Raw genomic sequence first — 21,491 nt, forward strand, 5'->3', positions numbered from 1 at the left:
GCGCAACTGCTGGTTCTCATTCAAAACAGAGGTGACGTACAGTATTCCTTTACTGTGTCTGTGTTAGCCATGGGTCCGAAGAAGGATAATGCTAGTGTTTCCAAGCGTAATGTGGTTACGATGGAAGATAAGTTAAATCTGATTAAAAGGTATGAAAAAGGTGAAAAAGTGTCAGTGATAGCGCATAGACCTTATTGGGAATCGGAACCGCAATGCGTCATGGGATCGGAAAGGGGCAATAGCGCCGCCACAAACTACAACATGGAAGAGCTGACCACATTTGTAGAGCAGAATGTCCCAAGAATGGTTGAGGACCAACAGCAAGCCTTTAATTCTATCCTGAAGAGTGTTGATGATGATGCTGGCAAGATATTCTTCCTCGATGCTCCTGGCGGGACAGGAAAAACATTCCTCATTAATATCATCCTGGCCAAGGTTCGTCAAAAGTCGGAAATTGCTCTGGCTGTGGCCTCAAGTGGAATTGCAGCTGTCCCGGTTTTTTTAAACCATTGATATTAAAATATAAAGTAGCCTATAACCACCGGGATTTTATGCTGATTCCGAATCTGTGTCTAAAACTTTTCTCCGATGTGTAGTTCTTGAGTTATATGCGGACATCCAGACAGACACATACACACACAGACACTCCTCCTTTATTTATATAGATGTCGTCCAAGTTTGTACGCTTTATAGTCTTCAACTTTATACGCTTTATAGTCTTGAAGTTTATCTGTTATGTCGTCTTCAAGTTTATACGTTTTACAGTCTTCAAGTTTACACGTTTCACATTCCTCAAGTTTATACACTTTATCGTCTTCAAGTTTATCTGTTATGTAGTCTTCGAGTTTATCTGTTATGTAGTCTTCAAGTTTATCTGTTATGTCGTCTTCAGGTTTATCTGTTATGTAGTCTTCAAGTTTATCTGTTTTGCAGTCTTCGAGTTTATCTGTTATTTAGTCTTTAAGGTTATCTGTTATGTCGTCTTCGAGTTTATCTGTAATGCCGTCTTCAAGTTTATATGTTTTCAAGTTTATCAAGTTTATCTGTTATGTAGGCTTCAAGTTTATACGCTTTACAGTCTTCAAGTTTATACGCTTTATAGTCTTCAAGTTTATACCCTTTATGGTCTTCAAGTTTATACGCTTTACAGTCTTCAAGTTTATACGCTTTACAGTCTTCAAGTTGATACGTTTTATAGTCTTCAAGTTTATACCCTTTATGGTCTTCAAGTTTATCTGTTATGTCTGTAGTCTTCAAGTTTATACGCTTTGTAGTCTTCAAGTTTATCTGTTATGTCTGTAGTCTTCAAGTTTATACGCTTTGTAGTCTTCAAGTTTATCTGTTATGTCGTCTTCAAGTTGATACGTTTTATAGTCTTGAAGTTTATATGTTTTATAGTCTTCGAGTTTATACATTGTATAGTATTCAAGTTGATCTGTTTTGTCGTCTTCAGGTTTATACGCTTTATAGTCTTCAAGTTTATACGTTTTATCGTCTTCAAGTTTATCTGTTATGTAGTCTTCAAGTTTATATGCTTTATAGTCTTCAAGTTGATACATTTTATAGTCTTCAAGTTTATCTGTTATGTCATCTTCAAGTTTATCTGTTATGTAATCTTCAAGTTTATCTGTTTTGTAGTCTTCAAGTTTATCTGTTTTGTAGTCTTCAAGTTTATCTGTTATATTGTCTTCACGTTTATACACTTTTTAGTCTTCCAGTTTATCAGTTAAATGGTTGTCAAGTTTGTATGTTACTAGTCGTGCCTACCCATCACTTCGTTGATGGGTTTAATCAAAGGCGAGTTTGTTGTACTTCACAACATATTGCATGTCTGTCTGTGAATCTCAATGAGGATGTAAAATGAAGTGAAACACATGAAAAAATGATCTTTTAAAACATGCAGTTGTTGTTGTTTGTTTCTTTGTCAACATGTCAACTGCATTTTTGTCAACATGCAGTTGTTGTTGTTGTTTGGCCCAATATCTTTTGTTGTTGTTTGTGTGTTCTTTCCATATGCAGTATTATTATATATTTTTTCCAATGCTTTAAGAAGTATTACTACATATAATTTTGTGTGCTCCATGCGTTTCTGTCATGCTTTATTCTGTTCCTACTGTTGTGTTCATGCTGTCGTAGAATTATATAAATAGTACCATTGGAACTGCTACATTAAGCTCCAAATTCTGCACTTTCCTCTTCCCTCCTGGAAAGATGGCCTTTTGAAACAGGTATTTTTATGATCAAATGAATACAAATATTTGTTCCAAGTGAATTAATTATTCCTTTTCCAACCAAGTAAATCGATTACAAGCTTTGCAATGGTACCATTTTATTATTCTACGGCAGCAGGAATCCTTTAGAATACAGCGTGATGGACAGGCGGATGCTGCTCCTTTTAAAATATAGATGAAATTTTCAGGTATATCCATTATATAGTATTCAAGTTACTTATTATATCGAGCTGATGAAGGGGACAATTCCAAACTAGAACGGCACTCGATAGAGTGCATACCTCCGCTACGCTGAGCAGTTTACGTTGTGTAACCCACTGATCGGCTGGATCTACATCCATACCTTAACTAAAACCGAATTGTGAAGGTTTGTGAAGAATCAGTTAAAAAACTTATAGATCCGGATTTTCACCAAAATCGAAGGAATTTTTTTTTTTTTTTTTTTTTTTTTTTTTTTGTATACAAGATCGAGGCTCGTGAAAGAGCGAACATTAATCACACAGAAAGACAAACAGACACACAAAACAAGTAACATCGGGAGCGGTAGACAAGATGGGGAGAGAGGGGGAAGGACACAAACACAACATTTGAGAGCAGGGACTGAGAGACATGGAGACCGAGAGAACTGTGGGAGGGAGAGGGCTTTGGGGGGAAGGCATGGGAAGGGGGGGGGGGTGGGAGAGGTATAAAACATATGGACCCTGCCAAGACTTCCAGGAAAGAAGTTGGAATTTCAAACAAGGTGGATCTGGGGTGAATTAGTGGGGGTAGAAAAGATCAAGGTTTTGGATGGGGGAAGATAGGAGATGGTGGTGAACAGCTGTTTTGAAGACCTGGAGGGAGGAGTGTGATTGAAGTGAGTGTGGGAGTTTGTTCCAGAGGCGGGAGAAAAGAGGAATGAAAGAGTGAAGGTGAGCAGAGAGCCGAGATTTCGGCAGTTTAACCATCAGAGGGTGGCTGGCAGATCTTGTGCGACCTGTAGGAATATTTGGGGGACAGAGCACAGAGAGAGCTGGGGGAGCAAGGCCGGAGAGGAGTCGGTAGAAGACAGAAAGACCACCTACCTGCCTGCGGTGAGTGAGTGAAAGGCCCTCAGAGATAGCTTCATCGCGGGAGATTCCAATGATTCTGAAAGCTTTGGATTCAACAGCGTGAAGCCGAGCCAGGTGTGAGGCAGGAGCACCGGCCCATAGGGGAGAACAGTATTCCATTGAGCTGCGGATGAAAGCCTTGTGTGTGGTGAGGAGCTCAGGTGTGCCTAGGAAGGACTTCGCACGACGGAGGATGCCCAGTCGGCGACTGGCTTTGGAGGCCAGCTTGGAAATGTGGTTTTCCCAAGAAAGATCATGGCAGATGGTGAGACCCAAAAGCTTGAGCGACAGAACTTCTTGGAGAGGATTGTTGAGAAAGTAGATGGGAGGGTTGTCCAGTCGATCTTTTCGGAGAGACATAGTAAGAGTGTGAGATTTGTCAGGATTGAAAGACATGTTCCACATGTTTGACCAGTCTGTGATTTTGTCCAGGTCTTCAGAGAGTGAGGAGGCTGCAGACTGCCGATCTGAGGGAAGAGGAATGGAGCGGCAGAGAGTGGAGTCATCAGCAAAGAGATACAGAGGATTTTCCAGAGAGTCGGAGAGATCATTGACAAAGACCAGAAAAAGCACAGGGCCCAGCACACTGCCTTGGGGAACTCCAGCCTGAACGGGAAGGGGAGATGAGAGAAATCCATTCAGGGCCACACGTTGACTACGACCAGAGAGGAAGTCCGCAAGCCATGCATGGAGATTTCCATGGATACCATAGGAGGAGAGTTTGGTGAGCAGAGCTGGGTGCCAGACCGTATCGAAGGCACGTGATATGTCAAGGGAGACAGCTCTGATTTCCTGTTTGGCATTGAGGACCTCCATCCATTGTTGAGACAGCAGAAGCAGCATGTCCAGAGTAGAGTGACCTGGTCTGAAACCAAATTGATGATCAGAGATCAAGCCATTGGAGAAGAGGAAAGATTTCATATCCGAAGCAATGATGGATTCCATGACTTTGCTGATAATTGGGAGCAGGCTGATTGGTCTGTAGTTGCAAGGATCTGTTTTTGCACCTTTTTTGTGTAAAGCGGTAATGTTTGCTGATTTCCAGGATGCTGGATTTGTCCTTTTCGCACTCCTAACCTGTCCAACAAGTTTTGTTCTATCCGTCCTTAACTTTTTGAAATAGCGTGTGTTATATCGATTTTGGCCCAATATCTCAATGGTGAAGAATTGCTTGTAAAATTCTTGTATCCATATCCAGATCCGGATCTTCATGAAAATGTAATCAATTCGTCCTTGTCACACACTTAATCTGTCCACCAGATTTTGTCCGAATCTGTCCATTACATTTTGAGATATCCTGCTCACAGACAGAGAGACAAACAGGGGTGAAAACTGAAAACATAACCTCTGTACACCTCAACAGCAAACTGTACCATTATTTTGTTTACAAAGTGTGTGTAATTTTTACCTTTCACATTATCATGCTGTCACTGTTGATGTGTTTATTGAAATGAAAGCAAAGTCTCTGTGATAGATTTTTAAACAGCAAGAGAACTTTGTTTCATCCAGTCTGATATTATGTGACAGCTGACATTACACCACCATCGTAATGTGTAAATATGCAATGGTCAACTTGACTGTGACCATGTCATCCAGTACGGTCAAGTTGCAGCTCAACAGCGTGTCAGTCATTCCTGGCATTCGTGTTGCCAATGTGGTGAAACCAGAGCCAGATGCAGCACATTATGAGAGGTGGTTGAAGTCCATTTTCTCTCATGCATCCCATCTACTTCTATACTATCCATACTCTCAATGCTGGTACACTGAATCCTGTGGGGAGGTGGTTGCAGTCAGGCAGCCTGCTTTCTCAGCTTGCAAAATTAACCTGACTGAGGGTAACTTTTCTTCATTCCGTAAGACTCACAACAAGTGTTTGTCCATCGTGAGGCAAACCAGAAACCATCGTCTTGCAAATCTCATGGCTGGACTGTCAAACTAGTTTCCTTTCTCCAAGTCATGGAGGCACATTATCAAGTCTCTCTCTCTGTTGTATGATCCACTTCATCCCATCCTTCACCTCAAATGGCAATAATGCAGACACCACCAGAGATAAGGCAGAATGTCCAAACTCGAACTTTGCCTTCAATCTCCAGATCCACTTTTTTGAAATACCGACTTCTTTCCTTGAAACCCTTGCAGTGTCCATGTGTTGTTTTATACCTCTCCCACCTCCCTCCTTTCCCATGCCTCCTCCCCCCAAGCCCTCACCCTCCCACAGATCTCCCGATGTCCCTGTTCTCTACTGTTGTACTTGTGTACTTCCCCCTCTCTCCCCATCTTGTCTCCCACTCCCTTTATTGTATGTTTTTTAATTTGTCCGTCTGTTCTTTTGTGATTAATGTTAGCTCTTACACGAGCCTCGATCTTGTATACAAAAAAAAGAAATACAGCTGTTCACCACCATCTTACGTCATCCCACATGCACAACAATGATCTTCTGTACCCTCATTAACCCCCTAACCCCCCCCCCCCCAAGCGCATCTTTCTCTGGGTTTCCAGTTTTCCCTTCCACTTCTATTAGCTGTGATTGAAAGTTTTTTGTGGCTGTATCCATCTTGTAAACCTCTGTGTCCTCCCCTTGCTCCCATTCTTCCCTATTTCCATTTTCTCCAAGTTTCCCTCAATTTTCCTTCAACCCTGCTGTTAGTATGTTCCCCCAGAGAGGCATTATTGGGCATTCGACACAGTCTGGCATCCTGCTTTGCTTGCTAAACTCTCTGCCTGTGGAATATATAAGGCCGCTTTCATTCAGGATTTCATTTCTGACTTCCTCCACTCACAGTCAACATGCTGCCATCAATGGAACCCTCTCCTCCACTCTCCCAGTCGAGGCTGCATGGAGTAACCCAAGGTAGTGTTTTGGGCCTTTGTTCCTCATATATAGATACATGTAATTGACCTCTCTCTGATGCTCTGAATTTCTTTTGCAAACTACTTCATATTGTATCGTAGAGCATCTCATCCTTTTGCTAGGCAGAGAGCAGCTAAGTCTCTCTCTACTTATCTGGAAATTATTAGACTCTCGTCTGATAAATGAAACATGTCCTTCAATCCTGAAAAATCTCAACCTCACCATATCACTCCAGAATGATCATCTGCCAAATGGCTTTCTGTGAAGCCATTGTTGTGGAATGAATGAACCCACCTGTCTATTTCTTTATCCATCAATGTGTGTGCGGTCACTTGGATGGATGCAAAGTGGGCGTCTCATCTGCCGGCATTAGTTGTTGGATGTTAAAGATCCCACGGTGTCTATCACGAAGAGTAGGCAAACTACTACATCATTCCGTAAGGACATCTTCCGTTCCACCTTGAACAAATTCCAAATTCCTGCCCAAACCAGAAGGGGACATTTCTTCAGCTGCACAGCCATGCCCCCAGAAATTGATGCTACACAGAAGCCTATGAAAGACGATTATCTATTTCCTTGGTCATCCACTGGCAAAGGTTCAGTCTCGTGAACTTCTAGGCCTCATCATCAGCCTTGACCTTTCCTGGGCAGACCATATTGCAAAGCTGGCCTCCAAAGCCAGCCGTAGACTGGGCTTCCTTCCATTGTTCCAAGTTTTTCCTTGGAAATTTAAAGCAACTCAAAATCTTCAAGGCCTTTCTCCATATCTTAATGGAGTCCTGCTCTCCGCTATTTTTCAGCACCCCAGCATCATATCTGTCTCTCCTGGATTTTGTGGAATCTAAAGCTCGCAAAATTATTGAAATTCCCTGTGATGAAGCAAAATCACAAGGTCTGTTGGTCTCACATCACAGGCATATCAGTGGTCTCTCTGTTTTCCACTGTCTACTCCCCCTCTGCTCTCTCTGTCATCCCATCCTCCCCAGAAACTCCTGGATGCATACACTCTTCCAGTCTTCCAGTAACCCCCTTCTGGTTAAACGTTCAAAATCAAGGCGGATACCACACCTCAACTCTTTTATTCTCTTGAACTTCTAGGTTTCTAGATTTCTTCTTCCACCAATGGAACCACATTCCAGAGGCTGTTCTGTCTCACTCTTCACTTCAGAACTTCAAGCACTGCACCACAATGTCTAGTCATCACCAATTCTGACCAATGATCTTTATAGCCCCCATGAATCTTTCCGAACTCAACCATTTTCTTACTAGTTTCAGTGTTTCCTCTTGCCTTCTCCGTTTCCTCTTTTTCCTGTTCATTCATTCTCTTGATGTTTTTCCCACTGTCAGTTCTACCTTGCTCTTCCATAAGCTTCCCTGCTGTGAAAAAAAACAAACAATCACAACTCATCTTTCATTTCACAATATACATAACATAAATGTTACATTGTAACATCTTACGGGTAGTTATAGGTGAACAAAGAACATCTCCAAATGTCTCTGCTGGCAAATCCTAACCTGAACAAGACAAATATTGCACAAGACATTCGCGTGGCGTATTTGTATCACCCTCTTCAATGAAGTCACCTCCCTCCGAGGAGCATTCAAAACACCCGACAAGCGAGATACTCACAATAGTCCAGGAATGCTGAGGTTTTCTATTTTTCAATATATAACAACATATAATTGGGGAGACTTCATAAAACGTTATTTTAACCTCGTGGTGCACACTCAAAGTGAAAAGTGTGGTCAAGTAATTGGTTCACTTTGTCTGTCTGTCTATAAATGTAAGTTTATGATCGAGGAACAACTTGATTTAAATTGAATGTTATTTTTGAACACGAATTGAAACATGAATTTGTATTTTTTTTTTTTGTATACATAATCAAGGCTCGTGAAAGAGCTAACATTTATCATACAAACAAATCAAACAGACAAACAAACAAGGTATATAAAAAGGGGAGCGGTAGACAAGATGGGGAGAGAAGGGGAAGCACATAAACACAACATTTGAGAGCAGGGACATCGGGAATGTGTGGGAGGGAGAGGGCTTGGGGGGAGGCGGCGTGAGAAGGGGAGGGGAGGTGGGAGAAGTATAAACACAAGGACACCAAGGACTTCCAGGAAAGAAGTTGGTATTTCAAAAAAGTGGATTTGGGGTGAAATTAGCGGGGGTAGAAAAGATCAAGGTTTTGGATGGGGGAAGATAAGAGATGGTGGTGAACAGCTGTTTTAAAGACCTGGAGGGAGGAGTGGGATTGAAGAGAGTGAGGGAGTTTGTTCCAGAGGTGGGAGAAAAGAGGAATGAAGGAGTGAAGGTGAGTAGAGAGTCTTGATTTTGGCAGTTTAACCATAAGAGGGTTGCAGGCAGATCTTGTGCGACCTGTAGGAATATTTGTGGGACAAAGCCCAGAGAGAGCTGGAGGAGCAAGGCCGGAGAGGAGTCGGTAGAAGACAGAAAGACCACCAACCTGCCTGCGGTGAGTAAGTGAAAGGCCCTCGCAGGTAGCTTCATCACGGGAGATTCCAATGATTCTGAACGCTTTGGTTTCAACAGCGTGAAGACGAGCTAGGTGTGAGGCAGGAGCACCAGCCCAGAGGGGAGAGCAGTATTCCATTGAGCTGCGGATGAAAGCCTTGTATGTGGTGAGGAGCTCAGGTGTGCCAAGGAAGGACTTCGCACGACGGAGGATGCCCAGTCAGCGACTGGCTTTGGAGGCCAGATTTGAAATGTGGTTTTCCCAGGAAAGATCATGGCAGATAGTGAGACCCAAAAGCTTGAGGGACAGAACTTCTTGGAGAGGATTATTCAGAAAGTGGATGGGAGGGTTGTCCAGTCGGTCTTTTCGGAGAGACATAGTAAGAGTGTGAGATTTGTCAGGATTGAAAGACATAAATGTTAAACAGAACGTTGGGTCTGAATGCATCCCGATCGCACATGCCAGAGATGGGTGAGGTAATTTTTAAACGGTGAAGCTGCTTTAATATTTGGCTATGTCCTTCCTTCCATCTGTCCGTCAAAAATGAAGAAGAAGAACTTTTTTTGAACCACCGTGTTTAATTCTAATCGGTTCTAAAGGGTAAATTTAAAGAGTTCTAAAGGATAATTCTAATGGGCTTCGCTCGTTTCACGGCTTTACCTATTTCATATTTAAAATGTCAAACTGAACCGCTTCCTTTGGACATAGGTTCGATTTTATTTTATTTTTTACTGTTTGCCTGCCTGGCACTCAAACAAAATTGAAAATTATTCCAAACAGGAAATTACTGTTTTTAAGGATATCATTAAGGACACAAACAACAAGCACGAATAAGTACTGTGACGTGTTGGATAGGGTGGTGTAAAAGACGCTGCATCAATGGTGGTAAACTTCCGAAAAATTTTTTATATAACCTTTTAAATCATTTTTTTATTTCAATTGAATTACATACACCAACACTATAGAACACAAATCGCCTCTTTGGAACTTTCAAAACTCTTCTGTTTAGCAATACTTGGACACAATATTATGGGATTTTGCATCATCACAACCAATCAAATTTGCCAGCATTTTACATCATCACAACCAATCAAATTTGCCAGCATTTTACATCATCACAATCAATCAATTTTGCTGGCATTTTACATCATCACAACCAATCAAATTTGCCAGCATTTTACATCATCACACCCAATAAAGTTTGCCAGCATTTTACATCATCACAACCAAACAAGTTTGCCAGCATTTTACATCATCATAACCAATCAAATTTGCCAGCATTTTACATCATCACAACCAATCAGGTTTGCCAGCATTTTACAGCATCACGACCAATCAAATTTGCCAGCATGTTACATCATCACAACCAATCAAGTTTGCCGGCATTTTACATCATCACAACCCATCAAATTTGCCAGCATGTTACAATTGTTACATCATCACAACGAATCAGGTTGGCCGGCATTTTACATCATCACTACCTATCAAATTTGCCAGCATTTTACATAATCACGACACGTCAAGTTTGCCGGCATTTTACATCATTACGACAAGTCAAGTTTGCCGGCATTTTACATCATCATGACCAATCAAATTTGCCGGCATTTTACATCATCACGACCAACCAAGTTTGCCAGCATTTTGCATCATCACTACCAATCAGCTTTGCCTGGAATTTTACATCATTACGACCAATCAAGTTTTCTGGCATTTTACATCATCACAACCAATCAAGTTTGCTGGCATTTTACATCATCACTACCTATCAAATTTGCCGGCGTTTTACATCATCATGACAAGTCATGTTTGCCGGCATTTTACATCATCACAATGAATCACGTTTGCTGGCATTTTACATCATCATGACCAATCAAATTTGCCAGCATTTTACTTAATCACAACAAGTCAAGTTTGGCGGCATTTTACATCATCACGACAAATCAAATTTGCCAGCATTTTACATCATCACAACCAATCAAGTTTGCTGGCATTTTACATCATCACTACCTATCAAATTTGCCAGCATTTTACATCATCACAACCAATCAGGTTTGCCAGCATTTTACATCATCACAACCAATCAAGTTTGCCAGCATTTTACATCATCACAACCAATCAAGTTTGCTGGCATTTTACATCATCACGACCAATCAAGTTTGCTGGCATTTTACATCATCACGACCTATCAAATTTGCTAGCATTTTACATCATCATGACCAATCAAATTTGCCAGCATTTTACATCACCACAACCAATCAAGTTTGCCGGCATTTTACATCATCACAACCAATCAAGTTTGCCAGCATTTTACATCATAATGACCAATCAGGTTTGCCAGCATTTTACATCACCACAACGAATCAAATTTGCTGGCATTTTACATCATCACTACCTATCAAATTTGCCAGCATTTTACATAATCATGACAAGTCAAGTTTGCCGGCATTTTACATCATCATGACCAATCAAATTTGCCGGCATTTTACATCATGACGAACAATCAAGTTTGCCGGCATTTTACATCATCACGACCAATCTAATTTGCCAGCATTTGATCTCATCACAACCATTCAAGTTTGCCGGCATTTTACATCATCACGACCAATCAAATTTGCCAGCATTTTACATCATCTATATAATAATAGCGTAAGGACTCGACTTTGTTATCCCTTTTATGCCGCACCCAGTGACCCGATGCCCACGGCACTAATGGATTTACCATCTACGAACCGCGCTCTTTGTTTATCACGTACAGCCATACTCGAAAAATCTGAATTAGCTGACGTTGAGGCCCAAAAGCATCCGATTAACTGCCGATACGACGCCATCTTATGACGCCATCGTATTGGCGTCTGCTGGGTGAAGGCGAAGCAAGCCGTCCGCTGATTGGACAGTCGAAGGCGACAGCAAGCCGTCCACTGAGTGGACAATCCCAGAGTGGTGCTATGCCGATTCCTATAACGAATCCATTCATTTTTCAAAAGTATATCGTAGCGTTGTCATTTAAGTAGATTGCAATAAATACGTTGTTCATATACGCACTCTTCATTCTCATCATTCTTCCTAACTCTTACTCGGACAAGCAAATCCCCTATGCCATCCATAATGGTACACTCTATCCATACACCACATCCTCCCTTCCGTGGATGTTCCACGGGTTTCGGCTAGTCACAACTAATCCAGTTTGTCGGCATTTTACATCATCACGACCTATCAAATTTGCCAGCATTTTCATCATCATGACCAATCAAGTTTGCCAGCATTTTACATCGTCACAACAAATCAAGTTTGCCAGCATTTTACATCATCACAACCAATCAAGTTTGCCAGCATTTTACATCCACACGACCAATCAAATTTGCCGTTCACAGACCCCGCCCATGTCCTTGTTTCTCAAGACTGCACAGGGTAAGTTGTTCCATGAATTCTCTAGTATATTATTTACTTTTCTTACTGCTGTGAATATCCTGTTTATAAAACCTTATGAATGCAAGACACATTAATCCAGTTGAATTTCGGAAGCTGATTCTGTATGTTCCTTTGTTACATCCTTTATAAATTCCTAAAACTTGTAGGTGCAACTGGGTGCAAGGTGCAAATTTGAAAGGACATCAAATGGTCAATGCAAATTCATCTCAGTGTTTAAAAGCGATTTGTTGCTAAGGTTTTTGTATGTCGGTCGGCTTCATCTGTACGAAAGCCAGGTTTATTATCAGTGAAAACGTTGTCCGAGATATCTTTTAGCTTGTTCTAATGAGCTCAACACCTATTAATCAAAGGATTGTTGGTTGAATGCAGCTTCATATATTATGAAGAAGTGATCACAACCCATTTAGGTCGATGCACCAATGAGGTGGATAACGATTGTGTAAGTATGTGATAGGAATTGCAAATCAAGGTAACTGTAGACGTGTGTAATGTAATCAAGGTAATGTGCTGCTTTATAATACTGATCATTGTGAAGATTAGCATCATGCTGATCATGTATTCCTTGTGTCTCCACTGACAGCTGAGGGCATTGTCCAGACAGAAGGCAAACCGAAATGTTGCTTCTTCAAGTTCACGCCCAAGACGTTGCTGACCAAAGTGGTAAAGGCTCACCTCTGGGTCTTTCTCAAGCCTGTGGAGAGGCCCACAACAGTCTTCATTCAGATACTGCGTTTGCTACCGATCTTCAAAGGTGGAACAGCACGTATCCGATCTCTCAAGAGTGAGGTGACCTCTCGCCAGGGTCAGTGGCAGAGCATTGACTTCAAGCTTATCTTGCACAACTGGTTCCAGCACCCGGAGAGCAACTGGGGCGTTGAGATCCGAGCTGTTGATGAGCAAGGCAACGACTTGGCTGTGACCTTCCCTGCTTCTTCTGATGAAGGCCTGGTAAGAAGTGTCCATGGTGCTCTATTTTATTAAAATATTACAGGTTAAGGTTCACTAGTATTGAGCTTATATTGGTATAAGCCTCACGGATATTTTGGTACGTTTTCTTTTATGTATCCAACTATCGTTGTAGGCTCAGGGAGGAGCTGAACAAAAAATGTCAGCAGGTTCATAAACTACTAAAAAGAGGAGGTGGTGAGTGAGGGGAGGACAAGGTTGGACATTCAAGGAGGGTTAGCACAAAAACGATTAACAATGGCCCATAGAAGAGTGGAAAGGGAATGAATCAGCATACACAGAAGATATCGTGCATGTCCATGGATGAGCACATGAGGTAATGATATATTTGAATCATTCCGCAAGCATGGTGGCACATCAATGTGTGTGCCGTTAGTTGGATGGACATTAAATTAGACCGTATCCTGTTTGCTAGCATTAGTTGGTGGATGTTAAATATCTCAGTGTCTTTTGTGAAGAGTATGTGAGTTATCGCCGGCATCCTATCCAAGTTACAAAGTACTGCCAGCATTAGCCGAGTATCCTGCATTGCAATGGCTACCTGTCCAGGATTATAACTCTTGCCAAGAGATTTCTTCGGCAAAACCGACGATGTGTAAAGAGTACAAGAAGAAGAAGAACCAGCTTTAGAGGCCATTTTTACCCGCAGAGCAGGGGTTGGCCTTTTTCGGGCACCGTGGTCCCCTTTTTGAAGCGATGTTTTATGGCCGGATGCCCTTCCTGCCACCAACCCTGTTAGTCGCTTCTTGCGACACACAGGGAATTACCAGTGAACTGGTACTCAATTTGCCGACCTCGGAAGGATGACAGGCTGAGTCAACCCCCCTGGCGTTAATTCAGCGATCCACCGGGATTCAAACCCAGGATCCGAGGATCCCAAACCAGCACCCTAACCGCTAAGCCAACACCAGGCTTAGTGTAAAGACACTGTAAAAAGTTACGATGTGTAAAGAGTACGGTGTAATGAATTATGTAAAGCTATGGAAAATATTCTGGTTCAACATAGATTTCTTTACGATGTTCCAAAAAGTTATAGAGTCTGATAAATCGGTGCACCGCAGGGTAAAGGTCATGAGGTCAGCCTGCTTCACAAGAGTGTCTTATCAACAGTGATCGATTTCACCTTGCCATTCTTATCAACACTGTTGTGAAACTGTGTGACCAGCTGCCGTGCTTTGTTGACCCGGCTCTGTGTTTGTAAGTCACCCGCTCATATATTGCATTTTGTTCCACCAAACAGCAATTCAGCGGGAATGAAGTCTTTAAAATGAGTGAAGATTAAGACCGTTTGCATCCATTATGGTGGCATCCCCAGCAGAACAGCACAAGTGTGGTTGATGCTAGGATGGATTTGAATGAGAAACCAATATTATGTTCGTATCTGAATGCTTTCCTGGATATAATGTGACATAAAAGGGCTGGCAGGATAACCTAGAAGTACGCACACTCACCTCTAAGCTGTCTATCCTGGGTTTGAATCCGGACCCAGTTTAAAAACTGCCATCCAGGTGTTTCACAGGCAGGGTCATTCATCAATGTGTGTGCCGTTCCTCAGATGGACGTTAAACCGGGTGTCCCGTGTCCACCGGAATTAGTTGTTGGACGTTAAAGGTCCACGGTGTCCTTCCCAAAGAGTATGTGAGCTATCGCCAGCACCATGAACAAATTACAAATTCCTGCCCTGACTAGGAGCTGGGAAGGCAATGGCAAACCACTCAGCTTACACCCTTGCCAAGAACCTGCTTCTGCAGCAACAATGCTCTGTAAAGAGTATGGTACATCTCAGATCTCAGAATGTGACACAGCAACTCGATATCCGACGAACTACAATGGCTAAAAGACTGTTAAAGAAAAGGGTTAGTTGACATCATGGGTATCATATTGCCTCCTTAATGGCCCAGGTGTGACTAACGTCCGTTCGTGCAAGAGGAATTGCCATTTCATTTTCGACTATTGTGGATAACATTACAAGTGTTTTTTCAAACAAATTCATATCGTTATTTTCCATGAAATCGATTTTCAAACTTAAGGAATACCTGAGACAGTTCCCATATTAAAGTCACAACCGAATCGACAGAGGAAATAACATTGCGTCTCCTGGTTGTTAATTTAGGCGATATAATGGATTTATGGTCCAACTTTCTGGAGGACCCTCTTATGCTCAGCAAGATTATTCATCTCTCCGGACCACTTATGCATTGACTTTTAAACCTTTTAAGCATTGGCCGGACTAAGCTTGCTGTGGTTTCTTCTTACCAAGACATAGGAAGCTCATGGAAAGCTACAGATCCAGACTATTGATCAGAGGGAAAAGCCCGGCATGTCGAGTCAGCCCTGTTGGTCAATGATGTTATTGTTATTGGTTTTTTGAGGTTTAAAACCAGAAACAAGTACTGTACAATGTGTCACTTCGTTTCCTCTTGAACCCACCATAGTTACAAACTAGAAGGAAAATGCTTGTGATTCCAAACCTCGATGCAGATGCTTTATGGACAGTCTCAATATAAATGTATTTTCCCTCTTTCCTGGAAACATGCCTTAGTACAGGCTATTTAAAAAAAAAAAGGGTGATCGTTCAAACCCTTCCAACTACCGTCCTATTGATTGCTCTGACTTCTACTATTTCCAAAGTCTTTGAATGTCTTCTCAATTCCCATTTCCTCAAGCATCTTTAATCTCACAATCTTCTATCTGACCATCAGTATGGCTTTCGCAAGGCAAGATCTACCTGTGATATCTTTTCTTACATTACAAATGTCTGGGCCTCTTCTCTGAGAGACTTTGCGGAATCCTTTGTTGTCGGCCTTGATATCTCAAAAGCCTTTGACAGAGTTTGGCATCGGGTTTGATAGCCAAGCTTCCCTCTTTTGGCTTTCCTCCTTCACTCTGCTCTCTCATATTGACCTTTCTCTCTGACCGCTCTATCTCTGTAATTGTCCATGGCTCAACATCTCCCTCCTTCCCTATCAACAGAGGGGTCCCTCAGGGTTCCATCCTATCTCTAACACTCTTCCTTCTTTCCATCAATGACCTTCTTTCTTCTACAAATAACCAAATGCACTTGTATTACAAGTGTCCGCACCTGTAGACGTGAAGTGTCTAAGGTGTTTAGCCTGAGCTCGAATCTCGAACCAGATATAATAAACCTTAGTTTTTGCCCATGCAGGGCGAGGCATCAATGTGTGTGCCGTCCATCGGATGGACGTTGAACCCGAGAATCCGTCTACCAACATTCATTGGTGGACATCGAAGATGCAACGGTGGCTTTCACGAAGAGTAGGTGAGTTATCGCCGGCACTCTGAACAAGTTACAAATTCCTGCCACCTTCAGTCAAATGTCAATCCTGACCAGCTAGTTCGTGAAAGACTTGGGTCAAAAACATTCCCCAGCCAACTCCACAATAATATGGGAATAATTAGGGCAGCAGCAGCAGTAGTTCTACTTTTTGTGTGTGTGTGCATGTGTATGTGTGTGTGTATATATACATATATATATATATATATATATATATATATATATATATATATATATGTATGTATGTATGTGTGTGTGTATGTATGTATGTATGTATGTATGTATGTATGTATGTATGTATGTATGTATGTATATATATGTATGTATATATATATTAGTATCTGTAATTTGGCGCTGCAACCTAATGAGCGAACGCCATGACATCATCACCACGCATGCCCGCATTGCCTGCCAAACTCCGGAGGGGCCATCTAGCAGTGCGTCATTATGGATGTTAAATTCAGATACTGTCACAAGTGTATGCAAAACTCAGTTACCGACCTGGTTTCGCCCTTGTTGGGGCTTCATCGGGGCAACACAATGAGCCTTCAATATACTTGTGACTCTGAAAACCTTTCGGTTATATATCAGTCATTATGCGACTTCATACCATCATAAAAAACTTCACCTTCACCATCTTCACCATACTTCACCATCATAAAAAAAACATTTGCCCCAAACAGGGAACCATGATTGTCATGGGGCCCGCAAGGCTAACCCCCGCTCTAGCGAGGAAAATGGCCTTAAAAACGATCATTCATTCATTCATTCATACCATCAGTGGAGAACCGCCAGTAAGGTGTCCCATACAATGCGGACATACGTGGCGATGATGTCATGACGTTCGCTCATTAGGTTGGAGCACCAAATTACTGATACTAATTAGTTACTCCCAACCACATCCAGGTCGACTCCATATAATGAGTGGATACCAGAGATAATGTTACCGTGTGGCAGGCGGTGCTTATCACTCCCAGTAAGGTGCAGCAATAGCTGTATGGGACACCTTACTAGCAGTTCCCCATTGATGGTATGAAGTCGCATAATGACTGATAAATATATATATGTATGTATATATGTATGTATGTATATATATATATATATATATATATATATATATATATATATATATATATATATATATATATATATATATATATATATATATATATACATACATACAAACATACATTATATATCGCGCCACAGATATTCAATAGGGAAAAGACTAAGGCGACACGGATGTGAAGAAGAAGCAGACAAAAAGGTTGGAAATACGAATATAATTTATTTCTATTTACACCCAAAAATAACCAAGGAGAAGGAAAGATAATAAAATAATATACAGAAGATATTAGAGACACAGTGAAAATCGCTAGCTTATTTAAACAGTCTTAATTAACCCAAGGACAGAACAAACGAAGACGACTCACACGGGGAATGATGATTGGAATGGCGGAGGTGGATGGCTTGGAGGGGGGAGGCTGGTCCACGGATACCGCAGCACGATCGGCGCGTTTGGCAGCCGCCGTTCCTTTTCGGTCCTGCTCAAAACGTCCGTCCAGGCCCCAAGCTGCTGTGGCTGCAGTTTCGGTGGCTCAAGCTGCTGCTGATGCAGCCACGGTGGCTCAAGCTGCTCTCTTCAGGGATCCCTTACTCAACTCTCTTCTCGGTGATCTCTTCGACGCAACTCTTGTCATGGACCTCTTTACGCAACTCCTGACCACTCTTGCGCGCCCGCTTTTATAACGCCTCCGGCGATCAAGCCGCCGGCCTTCAGGACACACCCATCGGTGTGCTCACCTCGGCCCTGGTTGGTCGCGCGACCCTCTGGCTCCGCCCTTGATGACGACGGGCAGGCACGCCTTTCTTCCCCAACCTTGCCTCGTGGCCAATGGTGGTTGAAGAAAACCGCCCAAAATGCAGTTGGCCATTGAAATGAAATGAAAGGGGATCTATTCTTATTTCACTTGGTGCAATGGAGTATTTAAATTAATGGGAGACACAGCCTTACCCTAACACACATAATAAGGATATAAGCTACTGAACAAGGGTATTATAGTGTCCTTCAATGTATGCTTTATGGAATTAACTACCGGAACGCCCTTTGACCTTTATACAACAGACTGGAGGCAGGAAGGCGATATTTTACAACAATTTACTATACAATAAAAACACAATAAAAAAAACACAATCCTCATATCCGCAACACTGCACCCTCCTCCTCTTAGGCATGACCCGGGCCTATGAACTTTAACTTAGTGTGACACGTAGGTGTAGTTCCCTCTACTTTTAACCTGACCCTGAGTGCGACAGTTTTAAAACATAAATAAATATGTCCCGCTGCTCCATTGCACCCTACCTAACAGACTCACGCCCACAGCTAACCGAATTGCGGAATGGTCTTCAAACTATACACTGACGGTGGGGAGCATTATTTACAATGGCTCTGCTTTTATTTACAAAACTAACCCAGGACCTGTGATTGTTCTTTCTGGGGGGAGACAGTCTGCTCTGCATCGACGCACCATGAAAGCACCCAAAACGCACCAACACACCCTCAAGCACTAATCGGTGCACAGTCATCATTGTTCAATAAAAATAAATCAACAACCCCTAACCCTGCTGGTGGTCTCTTGCTCTTCGGCTCCCTCTGCTGGCTATTACTCTCTTCCAGATGTTGTCATTTTCTTTGCTGGCGGCCTATTTGCAATAAAACTTACACCCATGGTGTCCATTTTTATTTTATTTATGGCCCACAGGGGCCGACTAGTGTGGTTCACCTGTGGGGCATCGGTGCCCTGTGATCAAGGTCCGCCAGCAAGATTTCGGGCCTTCATGGCCGGTTCCAGCAGAGGGGCCATGCCCCAACCCATGGGGTCCATAAGTGGTGCTCGGCCACGGACATGTGGTCCATAATGTGGTGCATCGATGCAGACAGCTGGTTCTGGGAGTTCCGGGCGCACAATGGCGGACTCACGCACGCTCCCCTCGGCGCCCAGCGGCGCACAGGTCCTCATGTGGGAGACAAAAGGGGGGACAGACAGATGAGCGAGGGGTAAGGTCACAAGGGTACACATCAAACAAGGCAATGCAAGGCGAAGTGCGTACGGAGAGCGAAGTGAGAAAGCTCGTCCCTACCGTACGTCACCCCCCCTGTCACCTACACTACCCTTGCCCTTACCCCATATGTACAACAATCTACACATTTACAAATTCGTCACTACTGTCATGTCTTCCCCATATTTCTTCTATTCCAAATTCGTCACCACAATCCCTCTATCCAAAATTTGCCATCACCCAATTCATCATCAATCCTCATAAGGAGGGAGAGATGGAACAACAAAGCACAATGTCACACCCACGTCATGATGCGTCTCACAATCCAAACATTTGCACAATAAAAATAAGAGAACATGGCATGGTGCGGAGTTACGTCACCTCAGGTGAGTGGATGTAGATGGTGCGAGGAGATTTTCATCCTAACTACTTTCTAAATGACATTAACACACTTTACACTACCCGGGGTCTTTCCCGGCCAAACCATTGGCAATCTTACTCTATGTGGTTTTAAAAACCAATTCCCATTGACCAAACTGTGGTGCTTCTCAATTTGGGGTCTCACTCCCCCGATTCATCTCCCGGTGCCCTTGCACAATTTCTGGGCTGAGACGTGTCGCTCTCCCAGCAGGTCTACCCACCTGCACACCTCCACCCCTGCAGTTGCCACCCGAGCTTACCTAGCTCCTCACCTAACCTATCTAACTGGGGAAGGCCCCTCCTGGCTCTGTCACCCCTCAGTGCCCTCTGGCACTGGGCTACCCGGGTCCGTCCTCCGGATCCTCGGGCCCCATCCACAACAACTCTACCGGCTCCCAGAGCCCACCTGCGGCCTCACCTGGCCGACATCCTCACAGTGGTGGAGTGCCCAAACCAACTACACACACTAACAGGCTACATGCCCAGCCATTTCCACAACACTAATGCACCCATCCAAATACCATTCTTTCACCCGCACCACAGATGCCAATATCCAACCACAATTTACCTATACCCTCTACCTAACACTTACACTACCCTCCCCGGGTATTCGTGATGGGGGTCCATCCTTCCCCCATTCACACCTTCGCACCATCCACTCCACTCCATAGTTTCCATCATACTCACTCCACGACCATCCATTCCAATACTCCATATACTCCAGACCATTTATTCCATACACCTGTCGTTGCACACCTGTGCAATCACACCTGGTGCCACCTGCACCCTCCTTCCTTCCTGGACCATTTGGTCAACCCAACACACATCACCATCACTCACTCATACACTGCTCCATCCACCTGTTCAGTTGCACACCTGTGCAATCACACCTGTTCCTCACACACTTTTCACAATACACTTCTGAATACACCTCCAACACTCACACGGCATCATCTGAACTACCTGGTGCCCTGCTAACTTAGTGCACCCCGTCTTCCCTTTAAACTAAGCACATACCACGTCATTATCATCCACTCTAATCTACCTGCGTCCCCACTACAGGTATCATTGTCACTACCTAATCTTAACGTTACCTAATGTCATCTAGGTCCCTACACATTATCCAAACGCTCCCTCGGCGAGCTTACACTGCCATAAACCCCATAAGCCTAGTGCTCCTTTGCCCCCGCTGTGAGGGATGGCAGAGTTGCCATCCCACCACATCGGGTATCTCCCACTACCAATTTTGCTCACCAAATTCCAACCAATCAAAAATTTTCCAATTACTGCCAATTCTATTCACTTTTCTAAATTTCGGATCAAAAACACTATCAGTATCATCATCATCACAGTCCGCTATATCCTAGCCTCGGTGCGTCATGACATCATTAAACTCGGCTTCGTAAAGCCGAGCAATGAATTCGGGTGGTTTGGCCGCCTGTAGTTGGATCCGTCCGGCATTCACGACTCTGGGGAGGAGGCATGCTCGGGCCGAGGTTCCACGCACCATCTCGGCGCGGTACCTTGCGGTCCCGGGCCCGATGGCTCAATCTCCCCCGGTCGGAACCCAGTCCCCGCGAGGGGGCACCGTTCCGCTTCCTCCCACTCGCCCTTGAACCGGACCAGTCGCCTCGCCCGACAAAGCCCGGGCTCGACCGTGCAGGGCGGGGC

General features: G+C 43.3%; 1 protein-coding gene across 2 annotated transcripts in view; it reads left to right on the forward strand.

Moving 5' to 3' along the window:
• Positions 1–21,491, forward strand: part of GDF11 (growth differentiation factor 11) — a 115,601-nt gene that overhangs the window by 45,426 nt on the left and 48,684 nt on the right. For both annotated transcript variants that reach the window (XM_078785093.1, XM_068128666.2), the window contains exon 2: positions 12,660–13,027. In XM_078785093.1, coding sequence (XP_078641219.1) covers positions 12,660–13,027 — 368 coding nt within the window. The remainder of the gene's footprint in view (positions 1–12,659; positions 13,028–21,491) is intronic.

This window comes from Myxine glutinosa, chromosome 1 (genome assembly GCF_964187855.1).
Source record: "Myxine glutinosa chromosome 1, kmMyxGlut1.1, whole genome shotgun sequence".
NCBI classification, from domain to species: domain Eukaryota; kingdom Metazoa; phylum Chordata; class Myxini; order Myxiniformes; family Myxinidae; genus Myxine; species Myxine glutinosa.